This window comes from Oncorhynchus kisutch, linkage group LG28, assembly GCF_002021735.2.
Source record: "Oncorhynchus kisutch isolate 150728-3 linkage group LG28, Okis_V2, whole genome shotgun sequence".
In the NCBI taxonomy this organism is placed as follows: Eukaryota; Metazoa; Chordata; class Actinopteri; order Salmoniformes; family Salmonidae; genus Oncorhynchus; species Oncorhynchus kisutch.
The window spans coordinates 16,173,931-16,183,278 of NC_034201.2; the positions used below are offsets into that span (position 1 = coordinate 16,173,931).

At 43.5% G+C, this 9,348-nt stretch overlaps 1 protein-coding gene across 1 annotated transcript; it reads left to right on the top strand.

Annotated features, from left to right (window-relative positions):
- The first annotated feature begins 8,098 nt into the window (after positions 1-8,098).
- Positions 8,099-9,296, top strand: LOC109872915 (odorant receptor 131-2-like). The gene has a single exon (XM_020464341.2). The coding sequence runs from the start codon at positions 8,210-8,212 to the stop codon at positions 9,173-9,175; it is 966 nt and encodes a 321-aa protein (XP_020319930.1). The 5' UTR covers positions 8,099-8,209; the 3' UTR covers positions 9,176-9,296.
- Positions 9,297-9,348: the final 52 nt, after the last annotated feature.

Genomic DNA, 9,348 nt, shown 5'->3' on the forward strand with positions numbered 1-9,348 from the left:
CGTTCAGTGTAGGCTACACCCCAGTAAGTACGGACCGACAACGTTCAGTGTAGGCTACACCCCAGTAAGTACGGACCGACAACGTTCAGTGTAGGCTACACCCCAGTAAGTACGGACCGACAACGTTCATTGTAGGCTACACCCCAGTAAGTACGGACCGACAACGTTCATTGTAGGCTACACCCCAGTAAGTACGGGCCGACAACGTTCAGTGTAGGCTACACCCCAGTAAGTACGGACCGACAACGTTCAGTGTAGGCTACACCCCAGTAAGTACGGACCGACAACGTTCATTGTAGGCTACACCCCAGTAAGTACGGACCGACAACGTTCATTGTAGGCTACACCCCAGTAAGTACGGACCGACAACGTTCAGTGTAGGCTACACCCCAGTAAGTACGGACCGACAACGTTCAGTGTAGGCTACACCCCAGTAAGTACGGACCGACAACGTTCAGTGTAGGCTACACCCCAGTAAGTACGGACCGACAACGTTCAGTGTAGGCTACACCCCAGTAAGTACGGACCGACAACGTTCGGTGTAGGCTACACCCCAGTAAGTACGGACCGACAACGTTCATTGTAGGCTACACCCCAGTAAGTACGGACCGACAACGTTCATTGTAGGCTACACCCCAGTAAGTACGGACCGACAACGTTCAGTGTAGGCTACACCCCAGTAAGTACGGACCGACAACGTTCAGTGTAGGCTACACCCCAGTAAGTACGGACCGACAACGTTCAGTGTAGGCTACACCCCAGTAAGTACGGACCGACAACGTTCATTGTAGGCTACACCCCAGTAAGTACGGACCGACAACGTTCAGTGTAGGCTACACCCCAGTAAGTACGGACCGACAACGTTCAGTGTAGGCTACACCCCAGTAAGTACGGACCGACAACGTTCAGTGTAGGCTACACCCCAGTAAGTACGGACCGACAACGTTCAGTGTAGGCTACACCCCAGTAAGTACGGACCGACAACGTTCAGTGTAGGCTACACCCCAGTAAGTACGGACCGACAACGTTCAGTGTAGGCTACACCCCAGTAAGTACGGACCGACAACGTTCAGTGTAGGCTACACCCCAGTAAGTACGGACCGACAACGTTCAGTGTAGGCTACACCCCATTAAGTACGGACCGACAACGTTCATTGTAGGCTACACCCCAGTAAGTACGGACCGACAACGTTCAGTGTAGGCTACACCCCAGTAAGTACGGACCGACAACGTTCAGTGTAGGCTACACCCCAGTAAGTATGGACCGACAACGTTCATTGTAGGCTACACCCCAGTAAGTACGGACCGACAACGTTCATTGTAGGCTACACCCCAGTAAGTACGGACCGACAACGTTCAGTGTAGGCTACACCCCAGTAAGTACGGACCGACAACGTTCAGTGTAGGCTACACCCCAGTAAGTACGGACCGACAACGTTCAGTGTAGGCTACACCCCAGTAAGTACGGACCGACAACGTTCAGTGTAGGCTACACCCCAGTAAGTACGGACCGACAACGTTCAGTGTAGGCTACACACCAGTAAGTACGGACCGACAACGTTCAGTGTAGGCTACACCCCAGTAAGTACGGACCGACAACGTTCAGTGTAGGCTACACCCCAGTAAGTACGGACCGACAACGTTCAGTGTAGGCGACACCCCAGTAAGTACGGACCGACAACGTTCAGTGTAGGCTACACCCCAGTAAGTACGGACCGACAACGTTCAGTGTAGGCTACACCCCAGTAAGTACGGACCGACAACGTTCAGTGTAGGCTACACCCCAGTAAGTACGGACCGACAACGTTCGGTGTAGGCTACACCCCACTCTTTTTTTGGGTCCGATCCGGACCAGCCTTGATTTGGTCCAAACATAGACGTCTATAAATGCAACTTTAATTCAGAACCTAAAATTTACCTGATTTCAACATCTGGAAAATATGTATTTTTCAATGTCTGGAAAATACGTATTTTCTCCATTCATTCAGAACCTAAAATTAACCTAACTTCAACGTCGGAAAAATATGTATTTTAAACTACATTTTATGTACTGGGACTATTTTAGATTTGCAGGGGTATAGGAGGAGGCCGCCAATTTTCTTTGTGTCGCCTAGGGCGGCAGAACGGGCAGGACCGGTCCTGCCATGATCTTTTGTATTGAATTGATGCCTAGCTATGCCTTTTAAAGTAATAACATTTGACAACTGGACTCCAGACAAAGAGTAAAACAAACAATAAACTTGTTAAAGAACACATTTCTGCCAGGGAGGAGGAAATAAAAGTACAATAGAGAAAATATTGTATTTGTAAAGTAAATGTAAACAAACACTATATATTATTATTTTTTACCTTTATTTATACAGGATTTTCTCATTGCGATAACATCTCTTTTCCAAGAGAGACCCGATCCAATAGCAGCAGGGGGAACAACGTTTCAGACAAACAACTTACATACACTAACACAACATTAAACAAAACTATTAACACACATACAGTACAACAAAAACATTTTACGTTAAAAACACGAAAGTCTTGACTAAAAACAGCTGGCCTAAAGACAATTACACTCTTCTATGATATATACATTGATCAAGTGTTTAAACTCCATCAACGAAACTAGATCATCAAATTTTTAAATGTTCAGGAGAGAATTCCAGGACCACAGAGCTAAGTAACAAAAACTATTTCTACCATGACCTGTTCTAATTTTTGGTACTGTTAGAAGCAAATGAGAATGAGACCGTAATTGATGTTTATTTATTTATAGACCGTACTAATAAAGAACAGAGATAAAATGGCATTTTACCCAATATGACCTTGTAAATCAGTGTAAACCAGTGTTTAAGCCTACGCAAGGTCAATGACGACCAGCCAACATCGCTGTAGAGATCCCAATGATGTGTTAGAAGTTTTTGATTTGTAATGAACCTGAGGGCTGCATGATACACTGAATCAAGTGCTCTCAGGGTAGTGGCTGAGGCCTGCATGTATATAACATCACTAAAATCTAAAGCCGACAGTAATGTACATCGTACCAGCTCCTTCCTGGCCTCAAAAGAAAAACAAGCTTTATTCCGGGAATAAAAATCTATTCTCAGCTTGAGCTTCCTTATCAAGTTCTCTGCACAGTGAAGCTCAGCTTATCATCAACCCACACCCACATTTTTGTACACTTTACTTTGCTCTATAGTATGTCCAGCCAATACTTTCCAGAATCGGATCCTTTGCTCGCGCCCCCCAGGGCAATTGAACCGATTCCAGAGGCTGACCCAAAACACCGCCGGCAGCGCGCACACCACCCACCGCTTCCGAGTATATTACTCGCTAATGTTCATTCTCTGGATAATGAAGTTGACAAGCTCAGAGCGTGGATTTCTTTCCAGAGAGACATCAGGGATTGTAACATACTCTGTTTCACGGAAACATGGCTCTCTTGGGATATACTTTCTGAATCCGTCCAGCCAGTTTGGTTCTAAGTTCATTGCACAGACAGGAATAAATATCTCTCTGGAAAGAAGAAGAGCGGGGGTGTATGTTTCATGATTAATGACTCATGGTGTGATTGTGGTAGCATCCATACAGGAACTCAAGTCCTTTTGTTCACCCAACCGAGATTACCTCACAATCAAATGCCGACCATATTATCGCCCAAGAGAATTCTCTTCGGTTATAGTTACAGCAGTGTATATCCCCCCTCAAGCCGATACCACAACGGCCCTCAAATAATTTCACTAGACTTTATGCAAACTGGAAACCACATATCCTGAGGCTGCATCTATTGTAGCTGGGGATTTTAACAAAGCAAATTTGATTAAAAAAAGGCTGCAGAAGTTCTATCAACACATTGACTGCTAAAACACTCGACCACTGCTACTCCAACTTTCGGGATGCCTACAAGGCCCTCCTTTGGGCAAATCTGATCACGACTCCATTTTGCTCCTCCCTTCCTATAGGCAGAAACTCAAACAGGAAGTACCCATGCTCAGGACCATTCAACGCTGGTCTGACCAATCGGAATCCACGCTTCAAGATTGTTTTGATCACGCGGACTGGGATATGTTCCGGGCAGCCTCTGAGAATAACATTGACGAATATACTGATATGGTGAATGAGTTTATCAGGAAGTGTATAGGAGATGGTGTACCCACGGTGACTATTAAAACCTACCCTAAGCAGAAACCATGGGAATAAAGCAGAATACAAACAGTGTAGTTATTCCCTTTGTAAGACAATCAAACAGGCAAAAAGTCAGTATAGAGACAAAGTGGAGTTGCAACTCAACGGCTCAGACAATCAAGGACTACAAAAGGAAAACAAGCAACATCGCGGACATCGCTGGACAAGCTAAACACCTTCGCCCTCTTTGAGGATAAAACACAGTGCCATTGACGCGGCATGCTACCAACGACTGTGGGCTCTCCTTCTCCGTGGCGGATGTGAGTAAGACATTTAAGCGTGTTAACCCTTACAAGGCTGCCGGCCCAGACGGCATCCCTAGCCGCATCCACAGAGCATGCACAGACCAGCTGGCTGGTGTGTTTACGGACATATTCAATCTCTCCCTTTCCCAGACTGCTGTTCCCACATTCTTCAAGATGGCCACCATTGTTCCTGTACCATACTAAGCAAAGGTAACTGAACTAAATGACTATCGCCCCGTAACACTTTTATTACAAGTACTTGGGAGTATGGCTAGACGGTGCAATGTCCTTCTCTCAGCACATATCAAAGCTGCAGGCTAAAGTTAAATCTAGACTTGGTTTCCTCTATCGTAATCGCTCCTCTTTCACCCCAGCTGCCAAACTAACCCTGATTCAGATGACCATTCTACCGATGCTAGATTACCGGAGACATCATTTATAGATCGGCAGGTAAGGGAGCTCTCGAGCGGCTAGATGTTCTTTACTGTTCGTCCATCAGATTTGCCACCAATGCTCCTTATAGGACACATCCCTCTATACTAAACTGGTGATCTCTTTATACCTGTCGCAAGACTCACTGGTTGATGCTTATTTATAAAAACCCTCTTGGCCCTCACTCCCCCCTATCTGAGATATATACTGCAGCCCTCATCCTCCACGTGCAACACCCGTTCTGCCAGTCACATTCTGTTAAAGGTCCCCAAAGCACAAGCATCCCTGGGTGCGCTCCTCTTTTCGGTTCGCTGCAGCTAGCGACTGGAACGAGCTGCAACAAACACTCGAACTGGACAGTTTTATCTCAATCTCTTCATTCAAAGACTCAATCACGGACACTCTTACTGACAGTTGTGGCTGCTTTGTGTGATGTATAGTTGTCTTTACCTTCTTGCCCTTTGTGCTTTTGTCTGTGCCCAATAATGTTTGTACCATGTTGTGTTGCTACCATGTTGTTGTTATGTTGTGAGGCTACCATGCTTTGTTGTCATGTGTTGCTGCCTTGCTATGTTGTTGTCTTAGGTCTCTCTTGTTGTGATGTGTGTTTTGTCCTATATTTATGTTGTATTTATTTTTTATTTTAAATCCCAGGCCCCCGTCTCCGCAGGAGGCCTTTTGCCTTTTGGTAGGCCGTCATTGTAAATAATAATTTGTTCTTAACTGACTTGCCTAGTTAAATAAAGGTTAAATAAAAACATTAAAATACACACAACCATATTTAATGTGATGATTCACATGTTCTATTGTAAATATTTTAGTTTTTCTGTCTGTAAGGATGTGCTGTTGCTATGTTTTCGTTGTGCCTGTTTTTTGTTGTTGTTGATGACCATGTGTGAGGTCATCAGATTTTAATCCTAGACAGCACCCAGTAGTTGAAATACATACTGTAGAGGAGTCCAGTACATGTAATCACAAAGCATCTTAGAGTAGGAGTGCTGAACTAGGATCAGCTTTATAAATCATAATGAATAAGAGAGGGGACCTGTACCTAAATCAGCACTCCTAGTTTGAAAGACTTTGTGAATATGGGTCAAGACAACTCACAGCAGGATAGACAGAGGTCTAATGAGACAGACAGGTGCAGTTGCGGCCAAATATATTGGTCGTTGGTAAACACAGCTCTGACCTGTACTTCAAAATGAGTCCATATAACATTCTCTCAACATTGGGGTCTTCCTATGTTTACCAACAACCTAATTAAGCATTGAATGAAAATTACACCCTAATCAAACATGGGGAGGTTGGTTATTGCTGTGGGGTTGCTCTGCTGCCTCTGGTACTGGGGGCCTTGAACGTGCGCAAGATATCATGAAATCAGCAGATTATCAAGGTGTTTTGGAGTGCATTGTTCAACCCAGTGTCTAAAAACTCTCTCAGTTGAAGGTTGTGTGTCTTCTAGCAGGACAACAACCCCAAACACACATCTAAAGCACCCTGGAATGGTTCCAGAAGAAACACTGGACTGTTCTGGAGTGGCCAGGAAAGAGTCCAGATGTGAATCACATCCAAAATCTATTGCGAGATCTGAAAACAGCAGTTGGCGGAGGGCACTCCTCAAACATTGAAGAATTAGAGCAGTTTGCTGCTGAAAAGTGGGCCAACGTGCAGGTATAAAGGTGCAGCAAGCTCATTGATTGCATATTTGTCAGCAGCTATCTTGGCTAAAGGATGTGCAACCAAATACTAGCTCCGGGGTGCCAATCATTTTGTCCATGCCATTTATCTTTTCTTCTTCTTTTTTTTTACAAGAATAAAATGTATTCTGCAATGTTGAAAATCCAGTAACTTATTTTAGAAGAAATAGGGAATTATTTAAGAAAAGTGCAAGGGTGTCAATGTATTTGGCCAGAAGAACTGTAGCTGCATTTTGAATTTACCACCACACACAGTGTCCAAAAAAATTAGGAACACCTGCTCTTTCCATGACAGACTGACCAGGGAAATCCAGGTGAAAGCTATGATCTCTTATTGATGTCGCCTGTTAAATCCACTCCAATCCGTGTAGATGAAGGGGAGGAGAATGGTTAAAGAAGGATTTTTAAGCCTTGAGACATGGATTGTGTATGTGTGCCATTCATAGGCTGAATGGGCAAGACAAAAGATTAAAGTGCCTTTGAATGGGGTATGGTAGTAGATGCCAGGCACATCAAGAATTGCAACGCTGCTGGGTTTTTCACACTCAAGTTTCCCACGTGTATTAAGAATGGTCCACCACCCAAAGGACATCCAGCCAACTTGACAACTGTGAGAAGCATTGGCGTTAACATGGGCCAGCATGCCTTAGGAACGCTTTCGATACCTTGTAGAGTCCATGCCCCAACGAATTGAGGCTGTTCTGAGGACAAAAGTGGGTGCAACTCAATATGTTTTGTACAATCAATGTATAGTTCAATATATCATTTTTCCAACTCCGTATTTGACAACTTTTACCTCTACTTCACCTCATTCCTAAAGAAAATCATGTACTTTTTACTCCATACATTTTCACTGACACCCAAAAGTACTAATTACATAATAAATGTTTAGCAAAAAAATGGTCCAATTCACAGTTACCAAGAGGACATCCCTGGTCATCCCTACTGCCTCTGATCTGGCAGACTCACTAAACATCATTTGTAAATGATGTCTGAGTTTTGGAGTGTGCCCCTGGCGATCCGTAAATTTAAAAAACAAGAAAATGGTGCTGTCTGGTTGGCTTAATATAAGGAATTTTAAATGATTTATACTTTTACTTTTGATACTTAGCTATATTTAAAACCAAATACTTGAATAATTTTAATCAAGTAGTATTTTACTGGGTGACTTTTACTTGAGTAATTTTATAATAAGGTATCTTTACTTTTGGGTACTTTTTCCACCACTGCCTATACGGTGCTACTGAAGTAAACTGGGAGAACGATCTCTCCTCTCAGATCATTCTGTTCTTGGGGAGTATTGGTACCCATCTCATGTGCGTGTGAGTGAATGAAAATGTAGCCCAATCAGAGATGATATTTACCTTAGGGCCAATGATACCATGATGTCACCGACTTCATCCATTTATAAATATAGATCTCAACAGCACAACAACAGTCTGAGGAAGGCTCCCTCAGTCCTACCAATCACAAAGGTTTGTATTTCAGATTTCAGTGTACAGATCTATGGACTTGTTAGAACTGTCACCTCTGATTTTTTATATATTTTTTTTACAGATTTTGAATAATGTTAATTAGATAAACATTTAGTTTCTTGTAATAATGATGTTCTAATAGGTTCTCCTCTCAATCTCTTCTTTCTTTTCAAAGGCACTCAGTATGGCAGTAACCAATGAAACCTTTCAGGAGACTTCTTTTATATATGAACAGATGATTGTATTTGAGATGAATGAGAAGACTATGGTTAAAGTGGCAGTGGCAATCCTGATGGCTGTATTTTTTATCTACATAAATTGCGTGATGATTTTTGCTATGAGTAGCAGAATTACTTTTATGGAAATTCCCCGCTACATTCTCTTCACACATTTGCTATTAAATGACTCCATGCAGTTGCTGGTCAGCTGCCTTATGTATGTGTTTGCCTTGGTTTATCTACGATTGGTAAAGGTTGTCTGTGGACTGTTTGTCATGTTTGGCAGTGGCATGTCCCGTGTTGCCCCACTTAACCTGGCGTTGATGTCTCTAGAACGCTATGTAGCCATCTGCCTCCCTCTACGGCATAGTGACATAGCCACACCCAAAAGATCTGGCATTGCCATTGCTGTCATCTGGCTTGTCATATTCATAAATCTTATAATTGATATGCTTTATTCTACAGTAAAAGATCCCGGCTTTTTTGTTACCCCAATATTTTGCACACGGCAGAAGTTATTCATTGCGTTGTGGCAGATGCAAGTGTTTCAGGGGTTCAATGCTTTTTGCTTTGTAGCTGTATCGCTCATCATCATTTACACATACATTGCCATAATTGTCACAGCCAGGTCTGCCTCTTCTGACAAAACGAAAGCCAGTAAGGCCCACAAGACAGTGCTGCTGCACCTGGTTCAGCTGGGCCTGTTGCTCTCCTCTTTTCTGTACGCACCCATAGAAAGTGCACTGGCCAGTGTAGGCAGTACTACCATCTTTATTGACCTGCGATACTTAAACTTCCTCTTCCTCATCATCCTGCCAAGATGTCTGAGCCCACTCATCTACGGGCTGAGGGATGATGCCGTACGACCCCTGTTCCTACACTACTTAACTTGCAGAACTAGAAAGGTCAAGGCTGCTGTGATGGTACAATAGAAGAAAACCTGGCACTATTTTTCTTCATGTTCCTTCAAGCCAGATAACTGACCGGGTAAGTTAAGACAATTGGGAGCCCATCGTCAGTCTGGTACACTGGCAGAATAGTCCCTAATGGGTGTCTCTTTCACCATGGAAGTAAACAGTGCATAAACCAGACATGCAACAGAACA